This window comes from Saccostrea cucullata, unplaced genomic scaffold, assembly GCF_032062105.1.
Source record: "Saccostrea cucullata isolate Sc308-1 unplaced genomic scaffold, CSIRO_AGI_Scuc_v1 ctg162, whole genome shotgun sequence".
Classification (NCBI taxonomy): Eukaryota; Metazoa; Mollusca; class Bivalvia; order Ostreida; family Ostreidae; genus Saccostrea; species Saccostrea cuccullata.
The window spans coordinates 215592-236399 of NW_026930272.1; the positions used below are offsets into that span (position 1 = coordinate 215592).

General features: G+C 29.3%; 1 protein-coding gene across 50 annotated transcripts in view; it reads left to right on the forward strand.

The window, feature by feature from the left end:
* The first annotated feature begins 347 nt into the window (after positions 1-347).
* The window catches only part of LOC134283515 (collagen alpha-2(IV) chain-like), a 39585-nt gene continuing 19124 nt past the window's right edge, over positions 348-20808 (forward strand). The window contains exons 1-25 of one of the 50 annotated variants that reach the window (XM_062765992.1): positions 348-624; positions 4543-4654; positions 5556-5831; positions 7714-7764; positions 8005-8055; positions 8201-8230; positions 9277-9306; positions 9666-9695; positions 9830-9877; positions 10391-10423; positions 10536-10571; positions 11333-11359; positions 11703-11738; positions 12254-12277; positions 12964-12999; positions 13148-13183; positions 13398-13433; positions 14329-14364; positions 14844-14876; positions 17058-17090; positions 17190-17225; positions 18169-18207; positions 19169-19243; positions 20579-20605; positions 20746-20796. In XM_062765992.1, the coding sequence (XP_062621976.1) occupies positions 4603-4654; positions 5556-5831; positions 7714-7764; positions 8005-8055; positions 8201-8230; positions 9277-9306; positions 9666-9695; positions 9830-9877; positions 10391-10423; positions 10536-10571; positions 11333-11359; positions 11703-11738; positions 12254-12277; positions 12964-12999; positions 13148-13183; positions 13398-13433; positions 14329-14364; positions 14844-14876; positions 17058-17090; positions 17190-17225; positions 18169-18207; positions 19169-19243; positions 20579-20605; positions 20746-20796 (1162 nt within the window). In that variant the 5' untranslated portion in view covers positions 348-624; positions 4543-4602. The remainder of the gene's footprint in view (positions 625-4542; positions 4655-5555; positions 5832-7713; positions 7765-8004; positions 8056-8200; positions 8231-9276; positions 9307-9665; positions 9696-9829; positions 9878-10390; positions 10424-10535; positions 10572-11332; positions 11360-11702; positions 11739-12253; positions 12278-12963; positions 13000-13147; positions 13184-13397; positions 13434-14328; positions 14365-14843; positions 14877-17057; positions 17091-17189; positions 17226-18168; positions 18208-19168; positions 19244-20578; positions 20606-20745; positions 20797-20808) is intronic. The other 49 variants (XM_062765993.1, XM_062765996.1, XM_062765979.1 and 46 more) reach the window with 49 other exon arrangements.

The following is a 20808-nucleotide window of genomic DNA, read 5'->3' on the forward strand; positions in this document are numbered from 1 at the left end:
CAAAAGGAAAGAGATACACATGTATAAAGGGATTTACAGGAATTACAATTAGTTATCTTAATAAATTGTCTCTTTATTTCATGCTTGTTTGCTTAGCAATCAGTATAAGTGACCATAAAGAGTAAATTATTTGTCAATTAACTTCTGCAAAGATTTTTCAGGAGGCAAAACATTAACAAGAAGTATTTTATTAATTCTCAATTTCTATTTTTATCAGATTTACGACACAAGCTCAGTTAGAGAGGAACGCTTCCCAAATTTAGACAATTTACCTGAACTTATTTAATTTCCGCATTTGTCATAATTATCAATTAAAAAATAATGATTAATTGTTTTTTTTTACGGTAAAACAAAAGATGGAGGGTCGGGCCGGCTACCGCAGCTCTTTCGGTCTTCTCTCAACGCACGTGTTCGTTATTTAATTTGAAAGGAAACAAATCTTCACAAAGACAACTGTCAAATGAACAACGTCACGGAAATGATAGATCGAGAGGTAATGCAGGTGAATTATTAGACGACAGTCCCTAGGAGAGACAACACAAGACACAAACTAAAGGGATATAAACAGGACTACGAAAAGTACTTTAAAGGGAGACAACTAGACAATTACGGAAAAATAATAAGGTGAGAAATAATTTTAATTTTTAAATATGATGAAAAATTTTCCAAAAAGAGATTTTAGTGAAGTATGTTTTTTGCAATTTACAACGAAATGCTGACAGTATTGTGTAAACATGCCTTTAAGCTCTTTCGAAAGTTGATTGATAAATCTGCATTGCTTGATTAATTACAAGATACGAATATTTCAATTTAAGGAAAAAATCGAGAAAAATATCATAGCTTTGATTAGAAGGCCTCAAAGGAACAACAAGGCATGTTTACATCTCCACTGTGCAGAATTTCCAATGGTTATGTTTAACTCGTGTAATTTCTTACTACGAGGAGACAGTAAAGGAAAAACGACATATTTAGCTGTTTCACTTGGCACCTGCGGATATATGTCAGAAACAAAGCTCGTTTGTAAAGTTCAAGATGAAAAAGCTGACTTTTTTTTTTAACCATTTCTCAGAACAAGTGCGCACATGATAATGTGTCATACATGACGGGTCTTCGATGGCAGGATAATTAAGAAAGTTAATTAGGATGGACAAGTTTACAATTCTTTACATTTCTTGATAGCATGTTAAAATGATATATGTGCGCTTTCTATTCGAGCTGTATTATATTAGTTGGTGTATATATTGTCTTCGAAACACTTTTACGTACCAATTTTCATCACAACTAAAAACTTATTATGACTCTATTAATTCATTGTGAAATTGAATTGTTTTAATTTTCCTCTTAAATCTGAGCTTAATATTTGCTTTCATGTACAGCATATAAACTATAGTATGTACAATCAAAAAAAAAAAGATGGGACAAAAAAGTTAAATTTTACGCAATCGAACGCAAATGATCTTAAAATCTGCCAAAATTGAATTGATTCTTATTCGCCTCATTTGACAGATCATCTTTATTAAACCCATTGCCCCATATATGCCCTTACACTCCCAATAAAAATCAATTGCATTACAATTCTAAGTAGTCCATATCCATAAAAAACTTTAATATTCCTTGACAAATACCCTTCTTTGTACAAATATATTGTCTTTATTATAAATTCTTGAAATAATAGCTCTTTGATCTTTTATATTAATACATTTAGAATTTTTACGATTATTTATTAACAGTTTATGACCTGTAATCAACTAAATGCTAATTATCTATTAAAAATCTCGCCTGATTTACGTGCAGAGAATGTCAATTATGAATAATTTAAACAGATCGTAGATTATTGATAAAACTTCATTGAATATGAAGTACGAAAAAAAAATCATAAAATGCCCTCAGGCAGGAAAAGAAACAGATGAATGCGATGTTAATCATGATGATTTCTAACGATAAAAAGAGCTATGAAACCCCTTGTTATAATTTTGATTTGGTATAAAAAACATAAAACATATGTTTGAAAAAAATATTACTTAAAGATGTCCTGACCACAAAGGCTATATTATTAATTATTATCAGATCAATTGACCACGTACAGATAATAATATACAGTATAATTATGTAGTTAATGATTAATTAACACCAGGTTTAATGTCAGTTAGAAGAACATATCGATATCCTTACGTATAAGAAGTAACCATATTTACACACCAATGTCTTTCTAATAAAGAACATACATTTATGGGAAAGCCCTAAATGTTTATTTTAATCAGAAAAGAAGGTGTGATGATAAATGGACCAAATTTGCCAAATCATTGTCTCTTGTAAGAACATCGTCTACAGATTGTAATGAAAACACTTAATGAGATGCTACATCATTAATCAGAATAAAAAATGAATGATTTTGAGGGAAATTTTTCTCATAATTATATTCTTGTACAAATTATTGTTAATGACGGTTTTTTATTAATAGCTAAGCACGACCTAGCATTGTGTAAACAGTCATTCCTCTCTCTAAAACTAAAATACAGTATTGAACGACCACAGAAAGCAGTATCTTTAATTTAAAATTTTATCATTCTTATCAAATAATGATAATTTCTTTACTTATTTTTACATTTACATTGAAGAGACTCATAGATACCAGCTGCTGGCAATAGTTAGTCTGACATTTCAGTGGATAATTGCATAATACCTAGCACAATAGTTATTTCGTAAACCAACTCCCTTTTCGTTTCAGCATAACATTTATATTTAAAATTCTTATCTTGCTTAAAAAATAACTTTTAAAAATTACATTACGCAAGCATGACAAGAAATCTAATGTGACAAACCAATTTGTTAATTGAAATCACGAGATATAATTATGCTTTTATAATTCGACGTTTCCTTGTTACTCAGAATGTTTTCATTTGATTTATCTTCGTGTCATTGCAATGAAGGCTTTATTTTTGCACCTTTTCCCCTTCAGTTTCCAAGTTGGTTCATCAGACTCGTTGCATATCCGGTTCACCTTTAAAAGAAAAAATAGCATATATCAGAATTCAATCAAACCATTCACACATATCTATTTTTATGAAAGAATTATTATTCTAGCATGTATTCAGTGAAGTAGAAACATTGATAAAACGCCTAAGACATTTCAATGACGATAAATCATTAAAAAAGAATAATTCATTTCATCAATAAATCATTAATTTCTACACATTGGTCGACAATTTGTTAAAAAGATAATCATCCGTCTTAACATCACGACGTGCAGATTTGAAAATGTAAACTTTTTTTTTAAGGCAGTGCAAAAATTCTAGAGGTTACTAAGTTCATGCAAAAACCAACAGAAATGTATTTATATGTATTTCGATACTAATATATATATATATATATATATATATATATATATATATATATATATATATATATATATATATATATATATATATGGACCAAATATTTTTTTCATTCTTTCAAAAATGTATTTTTAATTCATTTTTATAGAAAAAGAAATAATCCTGTTTACTCCTTGTTTCTATTATGACCAAAGAGTTTCATTTTAAATTGTCATTAAATAAACATTGAGGGGTTTTGTTTTCTGCTTCCGTTAAAACTTTTCATATTATGCAACTGACTCATTTCAGAGAGCCTTGACAAATTCATTTTTTGGGTTCCCTTATTTATTACAAAACTTTCAACACTTGAATGTAGTGTCAATACAACAAATTTCGGATATTGTGTACAGAAAAGTGTAAGTTTTGCCATTTTTTCCCCTTTAATTCACAACATATTTTTATGATTTATCGTTTTCGTGGTTACACCAGTGCCGTATTTTTAATGTTTAACTTTAATAGATAGATTTAATGCCAAATAATATCATCTTCTAGTTTACATAATTTTACTAAAGAATTTTTTTAAATCGAATATTATTACCCAACACTAGAACATTAAGATAAACATTCAAGAATTTCAGACAATAATAAATCTTGCTGCGACCCAAATTAACATCACTGATGTGTTAGGTAATATATCTCAAATATAATGAATGATGTTTATTGAGGTATAAAGTAAAAAATGAAACCTTAACTTAAAAAATTCAGAAAGCGCGACTTGTCTAATACTCTTTAACCTTGAACAATTCTTGTTTTTGAAATCTTAAATGTTGCATGCATTCTTTGTATTTTTTCAACTGTTTACTATATATTTGCTCTTGTAATTCAATATTGCCATATATTTCTGTGGAGGCATAGAGTAAGTAATGAAGATTGGGAAAAAATACTAATGAATTGATTTGTAATGAAACATGATTTTATTGTTTATTTGAAAAGTTGTCTAGAAATGCATTTTTATCTTTGAAACTTTGTTAATTTTAAAAATTTTGATCAATTAAGGTGATAGCTTTGTAAATTTTAAGAACTTGCTATTGAATATTTTTATGGTTTTATTACAATGTACATGCTTTAGTCACATAAATGTTATAACACAAATCTTCATATGAGTAAACTATTCATATCAATTAGCGACTTTTTTGTGCAATTTTAAAAATGCTTATTTTATTTTCAGAAACACACGAAACAAAAACAAGGAACAAAAGCTGTCTCATAAATTCCAAAGAATACAGAAATGTCCCTACGTATATTCCTAGGATTTTTAGTATTTATTCCATTTTCTCAAGGTAACCTACCTTTGTTGATATACGTCTTGAATTATGCTTATATTTCAGTTAAATATGCTTGGAATACAAAATTATATCTCCTCCAGTGTCAAGTATTCCTACCCTCACTTTTCTAAAATTACTCTCCCAAATTCACCTACAGAAATTATTTATATATATATATATATATATATATATATATATATATATATATATATATATAAAATACCGATTTTATACCATAACTCATGACCGAACTATTGTGATCCTAAAAAAGGCAGGATTTATGAATCTCTTTAAACTTATAAAATGTTTAAGGATTTAAAACAATATCGTATAAAGGTGGTTTCTTTTTTTTAAGCAGTCTTCCATTCTGTCTGAATATATTCATTTATTTGCGTCATATTTCATATGCATCATAACTCCATCATTTAAACTTTATTTTAATTAATTTTTTTTATCTGTGTCAGTTAATTAAAGCTGAAAAATCAAGTTCTTCAATGCTTTCAAAACTCTTTTCAGTTTAATCAGTTTTAAACAATATTTTAAATTCTTTTCATTTTAATCAATTTATCTAAAGACAGATCACTCTAACAGCATCAAAATTATGTGAAACCAAAATATTCATTGAGGAAGTAAAGTAGGGTACTTAAAAGATTCAGGTCGTTTAACAATTGATAGATTTCGAACACAGATTAACGACCAGTAAAAGAGAATGTATCGTAAATCAAACAGAGTTGAGTAGGAATACAGTTTAAAGATGTTGCCATCAACACTAAGAGCATAACTGAATAACAGATGTAATCAATATATGTCATTTATTATAAACATGAATTTAATTTAATGTTCATTTTTTTTTTAAAAATCAACTGTGATCCTGTAATTCTTATAACTTATCTCTTTAAATTATTTTTAAAATCAGGACAATGGCAAACCGGTGGTGGGACCGGTACAGCAGGAGGAGGTGGTGGAGGCGGGGGCCAGGACGTCCTTAACGGCCAATCAGCGCCGGTTCAGAGGCCCAGCTTAAGACAACAGCAGCAACAACAACAAATTCCTGGGTTCCCCCAACAGACAGGGGGGCTCCCCCAACAACTACAACAGGCAAGGGGGTTCCCACAACAACTACAACAGGCAGGGGGGTTCCCACAACAACTACCTGGTCTCCAAACACTACCCCAACAAAACAACTTTTTAGGTGAGAGAGGACAAATGTTGCTTCTGACCAATGGAGCTGCAAGTATCATGATAGCTAATAGGGATCGCCTCCCCCGGGAAAGAATCCGGAGGGTAGGGGTCCCCGTGTCTCTTATTCGTGCTTTTGCTATTCAGCCTGAGGTTTTGCTTCCACGCTCGCTTACAGCTAATGCACGGCCTACTAATCAACCACGAGCAACGACAAGAGGTACGTATTTTCTAAAGGTATATTGAAGTCTTCTAATAGCAGAGCTTTTTATTTAGCTGCCTGAATTTGATATACTATATGACATATACTCTTTATATTTTTATGTAACAAAGCTCTTTATACCTGTAATATGCATAGCTTGTTACTGTGGGTTGCTCTAATGCTTTGGTATTGTTACCCTTCACACTGCACGTAGTATAATTTAATAAAATCAATTACAAATAGATGCCATAGCACTCGCACTGTTCAAACATTCGACATTTTTATCACGTCACGAGGTTTTGGATGAAATCTGTAACTACCCATTTATTGCATTTATTCACATATTGAAGCGTATTAATATGAAATTTCTAATTTCTTCAACATAAAAAAATATTAATAATTTGAAAGTAGCCATCTCGCAAGAGCAATTATTTTTGTACGTTTTTAATATGTATATTTATTTGTTATATAATATCCAGGTGTATATTTTTGTTAACATAACAGCATGATCGTTGAGATAGCCTAGTTATTGATCCCTGCTTTCTCTGAAAGTTAGGGATATAAATTAGGGTCTATTTATTTGTCCGTCTGTCTGTCATTCTGTCTGTGTAACACTTTCAGTTCCAGACGATATCTCATAAACTCCTTTGTGCTTTTGCAATGAAATTACATATCAGAACTTCCTATGGTCTAAAAAAAAGTCTCCTTTTAATATTGATTTAAAAAAGTCAATGTTCAGTGACAGAAATTCAAATACTTTTTGGCAAGAACGCTTTCCAGATAAAAACTTTAGTTTTCTTCGAGAATTTTCAATTAAGTTTTATCTAATAGTTTCTTGTGACCTTAAAGAAACGATTTAGATTTTTTGATTCAAAAGATCAAGGTAAAAAAAAATGTATCTTGCATAAAATGCTTTCCTGGTAATAATTAGTTCTTCAGTGGTTTAGCATTGAAAAGTTATGCATCTAGTATTTAAATTTCTTTGATTAGCTTGCGTTTGGTAAGTTTATTACCCTTTTCTTTTGAAAATATAAATACAACAATAAAATTGAAAAAAAAACCTGAAAACACCTTTCCACAGCTCATACTACTTTATGAGGTGAAAATTTCGGATTTGAATTTATATCTTTATGGAAAAGATTTAGGAATAAGCAAAGTGAATAAAAGTAAAAGTGCTGCGTTTGCTTTATATAAGAGAAAGATTTTACTTACAAGGATAAAACTCTGCTATTCATTTAACTGAAAGGTTACTGAAAGTCTACGGAACAGTGTCTGAAAGGCAATACTCAATTCAATCCCCTTCCCAGGCATTTCAGTGACCATTCAGTAATGACTAATAATGAGGTGTAGTTTTATCTTGTGTTCGTTTAATTAGCAAGTAATTAAAAATTGCATGTAAGTTGTTTATATGCTGAAAGGATGTTAACGTTTTACACTACATCAAAAATTATTTTTATGGATTTCAACTCAAATTTTTTTGTTTACAAACAATTTTACATGCTACGCGCTACTTGCTGCGCTCGCTTGTTAAATATAAATAAATCCAATTAAAACCATATTCTGAGAGCGGATCGAAGGATATGATTTTAATAAGATTAATGAATATAAGTTTATTAGGTTTTGATTTGTTGATGGTGTGTAAAGCTCGCTGCGCTTGCTCCGACTATAACTATGCTTTGTTTAATTAAAACAGGAGGAGGAAACCCATTCCAAAGACCACCATTTTTCCCCCCACCTAGGGGACGTAAGTGTTATTTGATACTTTAGTTCATCAACACTAGTTAGGAAAAAGTATTGTTAAAAGTATTCAGTAATGTGTTTAAATTTGGCAAACCAATATTTTTTTTAAAAATTCATTTTTATGTATGTTCTGTAATTTTTTGTTAAGAAAGGTCAAATTAACTTTTTTAGCATACTTTAAATATGGAAAAAAAATTAAATGAAATAATAAATATATCAGGTATCTTTTATCTTATTTATTAAGCATTCCGCCCATTCGGACAACCTGGACAGGTTCCATTTTTACCATTTAGAGGTATGAACGATCGTCTTTCCCCCTTCATTTTCAGAGACCATTTTATTAATTTAAGTGATAAATAAGTTAATCAATTGATAGACATTCAGACATTGAATAGAAAAGTAAGTTCATCTTTACTTAAAACAATTCTTATCTTTCACAGGAGGCTTTCCTCCGTTTTCTCCCTTCCAAGGTATTTCAGATCACAGGAGCACCTTGATAGCACCATATACTACATATATATAGTCATTTCCTTACCTTGTGTTTTATATGTAGTGTTATTGATGCTTTAGTACGAGTCTTAAAGAATATACTGTAATGATTCTTAGACAGAATGGGGTATCTACTTGGTATACATAACAGTGTACTGCATTGAGATTTAACTTCGTTGTTGTGTAATTTCAACTATTTTCCATAAGATACCTAATTTAGGATATCTAATGTATTAATATCAACTTTGTTTTGAAATATATTTATGAAAAATTTTAAACAAAAATGAACTATTTCCTGTTTTTAATGCAAATAAAAAGCAAAAATAAACACTGCGAGTAATTCTCTTTGCATTCACTACGCCCTTAAAGCTCTTATATATACTGGTGGTGTCAATAAATAACACATATAAACGGTTAATTCGAAACAATCAATTTTTTGTAATCAAAATGCTTGTAACAATTTTTTCTCCACTTGTTAAACGGTACACTTGTACTGTAGTTAGAAAACAGATGTTTATTGATGCATGTTAACGCATATAGATATGAATTGTATAATCTAGCTAAGAATCATTATTAGAAATGCATATATGCATATAAATAGAAAACACAGAGATGAAGATAAAAATGTCTTGACAGTCTTCTTTTGACATCTCAAGTCAATACATGTATAACTTATTGCACTTTGAATTTTTGAAAGCTTTATATTCTAGAGAACAAATATAGCTGAGTAATGCATTTTTACAATTTTTTTTCTTCAGATGTAACATTTAAGTATGCAAAATAAGAGCAACATTTTTATCAGTTGACATATAAAACATATCCTCGACCTACGAAATGCTATTAGTTATTGTCATCCATATGGAAACATCTACACGCTGTATAAAGTATAAAATGCACTTAATAAGTAAAATGCACTTCGACTTGAGGTGTCTATTATTTTTTGAATGTTTTATAAATAAAGGTGAACCGTGCGATAAAGTCAATATTGCCTAAATTAACTATATACCCAAATTTCTTTTGTTTTCAGGCAGACCCCCATTCCTCCCTCCATTTAATGGTAAGCAAAATCTGTATGAAGCATGAAGATATGATTTTATGGAAAAAAAATACAAATAGCATGTAAATTAAAGACAAATGATGATTTCTTTTTGAAAAATATTACTGAGTTGTAATTCATGGATATCATGATTATGTCTTAAAATACTTGTGTTTGATAATAATTTTTTTTCATTAGAAATAAGTTTAAAAATTACCGTGAATTTTTGATGCAGAACTTTTATTCGTGTCATTTTTCAACATATACTTCCTCTTATTCTAATCTAAATTTTCTAAATAATATATGTGAACATTAAATTTCATATAAACCGTATTTGTATGAAAGCCTATGTCAGGAGATTTTTATAATTTAAATTTCAGGAAGGCCAGGGTTTCCTGGAGCTTTTCCAGGTAAGAGGGTTATTTTTGATTTTCATAACTTTAAATGCCAATTTGAAAAAAAAATCTAAATAGAATGCCCATTTATACTGAAACCTAGCTCTTATGAATTGAATTTTTTGGTATAAATTTTAATATTTTTACAGGACAACAATTCCAGTTCGGACGACCACAACTTTTAAATGGTGCTGGAGGTACGAATTTCTCAAAAACCACATTTCTGATGTATGATTTAAAAAAAACCACTCACAAATTATTTTATCAAATGTATTACTATCTTTAAAACATACACTATGGATAATAAAAACTCTTGCATACAATTTTAAGTGCAACATGACAATTGATAATCAAATTAGTAAATAGATAAAAATTAAAACCAAATTTTTAAAAAAATATATGATTTATCGTATGGACAAAAAGGAAATGGATGAGATCAAGTGTATTAACAAAACTTCTACAAAAAGGTTCTCAGAGAAAGAATGATAAACAATAGGATAGGTCAATTGTGTTTATGGGAAGAATTATGTATAATATTTACAAAGATAGCTATTTATTCTCTGAAACGAATGTTTGAATTATCTGCCTATATATGGCTGAAGTACAAATGTAGTACCAGTGTGGCTTAAATCAGATATTCAAACAATTCATTTACTTATAGAATGTAACACTAATTAATTGTAATACTAATTAAAATATCAACTTTGTAGGAGGACAGGGAGCACAAGGACAAGATGGGCAGGGTAAGACTATAAAAATTAAATTTTATTCTTTGATTTTTTTAATTAATACATTTTTGACAATTTAATTACGAAACTGCACATTAATCAGTCATTTATTACTTAATTTTTCTAGCGTTTAATTCCATATCTCCGTTTTCACCCCCAATAGGTATGAATATTCATATGAATATACACGGATTCAGTGTACTTTATCACTTTTGTATTTAGTACTTTCACCTGTTATTCAGCACGTAAATATCCCTGTACGCATACGTACATAAAATGCTTCTTTTATTTTATAGAATGACCACTACAATTTTTTTCTTTTAAGGATCCATTTTAAAACATAAATCTTGAATAACAAAATTGATACTGCTATGTTGATATCAGAAATTTTGGGGAAAATTTTTTAAAAAGAGTGTTATTTATTACGAACAAGCAGCAATAATGATAGGGTGCATCATTCGTAAAGCAAATTTTACTTAACAGGAATCAAAATCTTATTTTTTTTTTAATTCCCAACAATGAGTTAGTGTTCATTAATTTATATCACAATGTAATGCATTCGTAATGAAAAACTATGAATCCTCGAAACAAAACATGCATAACATGGTGAAATGTAAAATTAACAGAGAAAAAAAATGATGTGTAAGGAATATATTGCATTGTATCATTATTCCCATATTTAAAAAAATCAATTGATTGCACTTTAGGTGGTGGTTGCAATTTATATGTTACCAAAAGATACCCAGCACATTTTATCAAAAGTTTGGAACATATGTATCTACAATTCTGTCTATCAGTTTACTTAAGAAAGAAAATTAGTTATATGATATTTTGTGTTAGGGTTACATATAACAGATGGAGTGTATTAGTATGTTAATTTTTTTCAATAATATCTATTAACTGCTTCTTGTTTATTTGAACCAGGCACACAAGGACAGTTCCAAGGAAACGGTAAGTTACTAGTGCACTTTATTTCATACATGCAATATTTCTATCAGTATAGTGTTCGCTTTTCGACGTCTATTAAACTGTTTTTATGCTTTCCAAAGTCACATTTAACTGCAGGGGGCTACCTCCCCATTTCTATGTGCCCCCTGTTCCAACAGAGTCTGCTTTTATGGTCTCTCTTCTCATTCTTAATGACATACAGTTTACGGTTACTAAAATTTAAGGTCTTTTTACGGTGTTGTATGCAACTGCAACATTCGAGAGAGGAGATATATGATTGTATTGATGATTGAAAAATTCCAACAAATGACAATGAGCTTTCAAAGCAATTTATATGCTATTCTAGCTCAACAGCAAAGGAATTTTCCTCAGTTTAATCAAGGTACAATGCACCTGCTAATCTTTGAATATACATATGTGTTTGCCGTAAATTCCTTTGAAGTTGCTTGTTTCGTTAATTTCTGTCTCAGGTTATTAATGAGAGAAAATGCACTTGGATGGTATTGACAGGGTTAAAATACTAAAATATTTTTACATATATGTGAAAGTAATTGTTATAAAAAAGTCATCATTACACTTTACAGAAATAACAGTATCATAACTTTTATTGGTGATCGAAATCGTCATTTGTGAATCATATGAGTTATTCATTTCAACGACTAATGTTAAGATCAAACAACTTGGGTTTTTGAGGATAGAATGATATTTCTTTTTGTCTGTCTGCCTGTTGTTAATTTTTTTACTGAAATTCTCAATGAGTATTGTAAAAGAACAAAAATTTCCCTGTCTGATTGCACGTTGCAAAATGCTGCTTACATTTTCAAAGACAGGGCATATTAAAGAAAACATTATAACAAAAAGTCTTATTAATCTTTTCCGAATTTTCCAAATTTCAAGGAAACCTTCCACAGTTTAACCAAGGTACAGAGCACCTGCTGCAAATCATTGTTTACATTTACATTTATGTGCTAAAATAATTGTGAAAATGCTTGTGTTGGGTATTGTTCAGATGATTGTTACTGTTTTTTCGGCAGGACTGTTGTTGGTAAAGTCACACCAATATAAGTGCTTTTAAAAAATAAAAAAAAATTATATAATGTAAATGTCAGAATGCTTTAAAACTTTTTTCAAGGGTTACTTCTAACATTTACTTCACCATTTCAAATAATCATATTTTATCACAATTTATCAAATGAATATGAAGTCAATTGACTAGTTTAGAAAAGTAGTAATTTATTAAAATCTAAATCATACAGTTTAAAGATGCTCCTAACGGTACAATGAACCGTAGGATAATAAATTGTAGCTGCAAGAATACCGATGAAATCTAAATTGTTAGATGTATATTACAATTATCGAAGAACAACACAATTTCAAGAAATTCGAAATGACATAACGATTTTTAGTCAAAACTAATCATCATTGTGATTCAAATTATTTCAATACAAATGCTTCTTTTGTAACAGAAAGACAAAATTCGCAACAAAATACAATATGTTATCAGAAAGTACCTATGTGTAATTGACAAAAATACAGTTCATAATCACAGTTAACTATTACTGCTCAAACAAAACTTTTTATGAAAATTTATATATTTGATACTTTAGCTCAACAACAAGGAAACTTCGCTCCATTTGGTCAAGGTACGATGCACACAATAATCAAAACAATTCCTTAATTTTTTTAGGGGGGGTGTATTCTATCTCAAATTTTCGACAAAAAGGAGTTGCTATTCAACAAAAGTTTAAAAAAATTACCTTTTAATCAAGCAAAAATGATTTGATATTCTAGCTCAACAACAAGGAAACTTTCCTCCCTTTGGTCAAGGTACGAAACACACACAAATCAAAACAATTTCTTGATTTTTGAAGGAAACAAATGTATTGTTAATCCTATCTTAAATTTTCGACAAAAAGGAGCTTCTATTCGATAGAAGTTTCTTAAGTATATATAATTTGATAATATTCAAGGTACGAAGCACACACTAATCAAAACAATTTCTTAATTTTTCAACTTAAGTATATATAATTTGATATTCTAGCTCAACAACAAGGAAACTTTCCTCCTTTTGGTCAAGGTACGATGCACTTACTAAACTATGCATACATGTAATGTCGAAATTTCGTTGGATATAGGCCTATTCGTTTTGCTTATTTCTGTTTCACATTATTAGCAAAATCAGGAAGCTTTCATTCGAAAAAAGAAAATATTTGGAATTTAAATATAATTGACCTACTTTTAATTACATGTACTGGTACATTTAAAGTCAACGTTCAACAGTTCTTACATGTGTGTGCAGCTTAAGCGCTTAGATATTTTGTATCTAAAATTTATCATTTACAAATTAAAAAAATTTCTTCAATATTGATTAAAACAGTCCATATAAGCACTGATTTTTAAAAATAAAATATTGGCATAGGAGTGCTTCAGAGCAGATCGGCTTCTTAATGAAATATGGTTAAGGTTGTGATCTTAACTTCAAATAAATTTTCATTTTGTAGTACTAATGAACCAATGGGGGTGGGGGTGGGGAATCTTTAAAGAACGTTTTATATTTCTAGAGGATCATTATTAAAAATATTTGATTATCCACATATTGTTTGATCAACAGCTACAAAATTATATTTTAAAATTTGAAGACGTTTGCCGTCCCTTATTTATCATATTTACCAATGTTCAACAGATAATTAGTACTTAAATCATCTGAATTTTCCTCAAGTTTTAAGGCGCAACATGCAACAATGTATTTTGGTTAACATAACCAGAAAAGCTTCTTTTTAAAATCTTAACATATGAAACAAAAGCATTTGAGATCAATATTTTTTTCAGTCAGAAATATTTTTATCACCCCCCCCCAAAAAAAAAAAAAACTTAAAAAATAACTCATTAGCATTCAAACTCTGCTGTAAAAGTATTTATGATTTTTTTTGAAAATATTTTCAATGTATTAAAAATAATGATTTGTATTTTAGCTCAACAACAAGGAAACTTTGCTCAGTTTAATCCAGGTACAATGCACCTGCGATCAATGTGTATAATTTAAATGTCAATGTATGTGCCCAAATACCCGAGTATTTTCTGCTATGTTTTGTCAGTATGTCTTATTTTAAACCAAATTTGAATGATTTCACAGCTTATCACAGAGTTGTTATGTATGTTTTCTGCTGTTTTCTAGACAAAAAGCTCATCAATGTTTATAAGATAAAAAAAAATTATTGTCTTCGATGTTCATGGTCTGGATTTCTGTTGATTTTATTTCCTTTATATATTCAAAAACAAAAAAGTATGTTTTCTTTTACAAGAAGATTTATTTAAAAATATTTATTCATGGATGTAACCTGTACACAAAATCATTTTTGAAAATAATTACATGTAACCATGCAAGCAAACTTTTCCATAAACATCATATAAACGATTACTCTTTACTTTAAATAATTTACTTTGCTCAGTGTCAGTAGTTAAAAAAAATAATAAACTGCAATTCTAGCTCAACAACAAGGAACTCCCCAGTTTAATCAAGGTAAAATGCACCTGCTTATCAATGTCGAAGTGGTATGCCAAGATTTCTGTCAAAATGCTTATATTGTTAGTGTTTGTGAAATTTTATTTACTTTGATTTATATTCAGAGATAGATTTTTCGCCGACTTTTAGACCGAATACTTACTAATGCTTAATGAGGCTGGGGGTCAACAAATTAACCATCAGATGTAAGTCTTTGTTTTGGATATGATATTTTAAACTGTCAACTATCATTTGACAAAGAAAAAAAATCGTACATGTTTGTTTTAAATTTTTTTAAAAAACCTTTTTGTGTAGAGCTCTTCTTCTAAAGAGCATATATTCTACGGCTTCAACAATCAGCCCTCTTAATGCAAATAAAAATGTCTTTGTGTAATTAAATAATTTTAAATTTGTAGAATGCTTCTCAACATAGGATTAACTCAGTTTCTTTTAAGGAGAAAATCAGTAACTTCATCATCTTTGTTTGACCATATTCTCCCTACGTTTTTAGTATACATAACGAATACACGTGTTGTTAAAATGCATAGTATCTTCTTTTGTTCATACACGTAACCTTTTAAAGAATTTATTTGAGTACCTATGTCTGTTTTTGGGGAAATTGATAACTTAATGAATTGTTATGTAGTAACATTTATGATAAATATTATACAATTATTGCTGTCTTTTGAGGTCAATACAATGATTTAGCCATCTGAGGAGTACAATATTCACCGAGCCAGAAGGGCGAGGTGAATATTGTACTTCGAAGATGGCTATGTCATTGTATTGTCCGAAAAAACAGCAATAATTGTTTTATTGTATGATTCACTTATAAAATGATACACCTCATTACTTGTTTGCATTTAATTAAGTCTTAGCCAAATACAAGAGAGAAGCAGACTTAAAATGTAAATAAACCTTAACAGTCGTATCAATTTGAAATGTTTTTTTATCAATTTCAGTTACCTTGAAAAACAATTTTTAATGTCAGTCTTTTTTGTAGTATAGATTTTTAAAGAAAGAAGTATTATTAGGGAAAACTGACTGCCAAAAAGTAAAAATTGTTGTTCAGTAAAAGTGTTGGAGGGGGGGGGGGGGTCCTGCATCCCATCTTACTACCCTAACCCGAAAAAATATATTCGCTTATGTTTTGTTCACATTTTAAAAAAAAAAAAGTCATAGTCGTTTAAATAGCTTTCCAAAACAATTTGTATCAATTTGGAATTTCCCGATCTATTTTTAGATCAATGTAGAGGAAATAAATCCTTGTATTCACCTGGAACGTCACGTGCAGGTCAATACAACGTAGTATTTTTCTAACATAGTTGTATCTCGGCCAATCATATAATTATATAAATTATTTGAAGATAAATGATCTTTTAATAAAGGATACCCCTAGTCAACAACCTTTATGATTAAATAATAAATTAAACATTTCTATCGTGACTTTCCCTTATGTAGCATACATGTATGTAGACTCTTATTACTGATTCGATAATCAAGAACTTGCTCTAAATACAGACAATTTTGCATGCAAGCAAGCTAATGACAAACAAGTTTATAAAACAATAATTTTTAAAGGCTCATTTAAAATCATCCTTTTGCAAGTTCTTTGTTCAATATAATGGTCTTGTCAGCAAATTCAATATGTCATTGAGTCTGATGATGACTGACATTTGTTATACTAATTGTAAGGCCATTATTCACACTCTGATTTTTCTACGGATTTTCCCATTTTCTGGATCATGACAAGGTGCATAACGCTCTTGTGACCTGTCGACAGGGAGTGCTTACTCCTCTATAGCACAGGATCTGACCTTTACTGTTTTTAGAGGTCCGTGTTGGCTCTGTTCACGATTTGTTTTGTTTGAATGGACTTTGGAGCTTAATAATTCTTCGCTATCTCTATAAATCACTAATAGAATTTTGTATGTTTTTGTTTTGAGAGTTTCACTTCTGAAATTCCCAGGGTTGGTTTATTGTGCCTGCCCTCATTCACAGATTTGAAGATTGTGCATTTTTTAAACTCATCTATATTTTCATGCCATCTTGATTTCAATGTCAGTAATTGTTGTGTTGGCTTTCATTTATAATTGGATGGAATAAAAAAAAAACATTGAAAATGCATTTTTATGAGCATCCAAGTAATAAGTTAACATTGAAATGTATACTAAAATTGTATAATTTCCTTTTTTGTAGGTGCCCTTACAGGTCAAGGCCAAGGAGGATCCGGTAAGATTAAATAAAATTTTACAAAATGGAAAAGAAATTAATATCTTTTTTTATTTTAATTCATTAAACATTGATATAATTTCAAATATTTTTTCATAGCTTTTGATTCGGTTTCACCGTTTTCGTTTCCTACTGGTATGAACATTGAAATTCATGTTTAGATTTATGTATATTCTATAGCTAACCCTAAAAGTTATTTTCATATATATAATTGATACGTTCAAACGAAGTCCTTTTTGTTAAATTGAATGTTTATGAGATTGATTCATTTCAAAAGCAAATGTTAATCTGTAATTCTTTTTTTCTGATTTCAACACTTACCAAACATTTTTCAATTCGATTGAACGTATGGAATAAATACCATTGTGTTACTTTTAATAGACATAACTATTCTTATTCACATTTACACTCTTTGCAAAACCAGACATATATTTAACTTTTCTCATTTCAAAATATAAAATGTAAATATAAAATTGTACCTATATTTAAACGAATATCTTTTCATATTTTCAAAACTAAATAATGATATGATTTAATTTTGACCTTTTTTCTGTCACTTCAAAGCAAAATACCAGGCAATAGTTATTCTTGTGTGAGACAAGTTAACATACCCTTGTGAATGTCTAAGACCAGATGTTATAATATTATATTTTTCAATATCAGTGACAGGTGGACTTCTCAAATTTTGCACAAAACATTCACTCTCTAATCGGTGTTGCATGTCATTCTAAATTTTTTTTTATATTAGTAGTTGAAAAAATATGTATAATAACAATCATAATATTCTTTATGGTGTGTCTGTTTGTGTATCCTGGGTATTGCCTTGGCATATATTAGACCTTTCATATTATTAATATTTAAAGTATTTAAAGGACACAGATAAATAAAAAGTAAATAAAAATATAAATTCTGAATACTTAAAAATATGAATTATGCATTTATATTATGTTAATATTTTGATGGGGGAAAACTTTTAAAACTGATTAATGTCTTGAATAACGAACTTCATTTTGTAAAGAGTTCTATAATTTTGTGCATAAAATTTAACTTAACATTTCTTAATTTAAATCTTTGCCAGGAACAGGTACAACTGATGGTTCACAGCTCCAAACAAACGGTAAGTTTTATCTTATACAGTTTCACAATTATTGTTGAATCACTCATTTCGTGGGTAAAGTTTTCGTTTTGGAGAAAAAATTCTGGTTTGAGGGGATTAGATTTCTCGGTGTAAAATAAAAGTCACACTGCTGTTTAAAATTTTCAACATTTTTTTTTTGAAAAAATATATTGGATTTTTATTCCACAAAAACAACGAAAATTATAACCCACAAAAAAAAAATAGATTTCTCACAAGTTGAAGTTATCAAGTTAAAATCAAGTTGAAAAATTAATATTAGACTGTAGCATTTTTATGATTTAACATTATGTTGTCTCACAATAGCACAGAGAATTCAAGGTATCACGCACCTGCTATTTAAAATATAATGACAAATTATAGCAACTTAAATATATGTGTTTATATTGGATTACATTAAAAGCACTCTTTGAAAATTAATATGCAATGATAAGAGTACTGTTAATCATATAGAAGTTGTGTTGTGTGGATATAATTCATTTTGTCAGTGGTTTTAAATGAAATTTTGCTCGAAATTGAATCATTAGACTAAGTATATTTCTTTCATGAAAACAACAAAACCAATTATAAATTGCAAATTCAAAGAAAAGCAAATTTTTCGAAGGATATATTTAAAAATATTTCTTCGAAATGTAATCACTTTCATGAACTCATGTTCTATCATATTTTTTTCTTTTACATTTTTCCCTTTAAACTGAAAAGTTCCATTTTATAACGTTACTACTGATCGATTTCCTGATATATTTACAATAAATCCTTTTAAATTAGTAACATTGAAGGATAAGAACTAGAAACAACTGAATTTGGGTGCTTTATTTGACGAGAAAGTCAAAACACAATTAATCATTTTCAGTAGCTCTTCAAGGAACAGTCAATTTTTTGACTACAAAATTGAATTGATAAGATTTTTTCAAAACAAAACTCGTTGTCTACTTTATTATAGCCTTTTTGCAACAATTTCAACAACAGCAACAACAACAACAACAACAACAGCCCAACCAATTTAATCAATTGCAAGGTACCACTCACTCAAACAGAATCGGAAGCTTGGGAGATGTAATTGTCATGTTAATGTCATGCTAAGTCTGTAACTAACAAAAGTCAGTCTGGTGTTTCCGCTTCTCTAGTTTATATCCCCATTCATTCTGTTTATACTTAATAGCTAAAAGTTTTAAGAAAAAACTGTTTCATATAAAGAAACTTTTCCTACAATATATGAAAAGTTACAATGACATGGTGGTAGGGTGTTTGTTTCATGTTTGGGTTGTCAAGTTTTATTCTCAAAGCGTCAAAGCTAGGTTTCTCCTAGGTAGTGACGGTTCCTTCGCCAGACGCTCGACACTTTGAAGAGGAGATTGTGAATCTTTCGTATGAGTTCTTTAAAAAAAGAGGTCCTGCGTCAAGACAAGCACTGAGACGATATAGAACTCTCATAACTTTCTATATAAGTAAAAAAAAATATCTGGAATATGACGTAAAACAACATAAACTCTACAATATACACTGCACAATTTTACCTGTGATTTTTCTAAAATATGCCTCTTAAATCAAGAAAATGAAAAATGTAAAGTTATCAAACAATGGTCGATATAAAAAATGGAAACAGTACAAATTTGTAATAGGATGTTAAATATTGACCACCGGTAATTCCATAGATGGGCCCAAGAGTCTTTGAAGAGTAATCGAGTGGTCATTCTACCGTGAGTTCTAAATATTGGCCCTTTAGAAGAGAGAAAAATTAGAAGAGAGATGTAGAGACACTCCCTGCTTCTGTAGACGGAAATTGCAACGCATATGTACATATTTTTAATCCATAGTCATATTAGGTATTAAAACGCAAAAACTCGACAAGAAAATACAAATCTCTCTTGAAGTTTACAGTAAAAAGTTCTTTTGGAGAAAGAAATCAATAAGGTCTATTTTATTTAGCATACCCTCATGAAATTTTGTGTGTTTATGTCAACACTACAACTTTGTATAAAATGAAGTGTGAGTCGTTTAAAAAAAGATTTGCTGTAGACATTTTTGTCATGCAACTTGATGTTCACTATTTGAAAAAGGAAATCGCAATATAATGCTCGCTTTACTTACCAACATTTCAGATAATATTGTTTAAAATGAGCTTTATCGTACACATTTTCATCTGAATAAACCTCTGTTTTTGTGTGATGTGCAGAAATATTTTTTTCAACCTGTTATTCCAGGATATGTTATTTATTTTCTTTCTTGGGTTTCTTTTTTTAAATCACGTTTATTATTATTTTTTGCGTTATTATAATTAAGATATACGTAGCAATTAAAAAATGAAATGCAACTGTTAATCACATATAAATCTTTTAATTTTATTTTACAGGACGAGGATTACCACAAGGATTCAATGGTAATTATCTTCATTGTTCAGTTTTTTCTATTTTATTTATTAAAAAATTTATCAGCTACCTTCGATTGTTTCATATGGTGTTATATGTGCACTATACTGAACTCCACACCAAATTCAATATTTATGCTTTGGTTTACTAGGTAGTCCCTTTACAGAAGTATTTGATGGGTCAACAAACTTGGATTCTCTAGGTTTTCATCTTA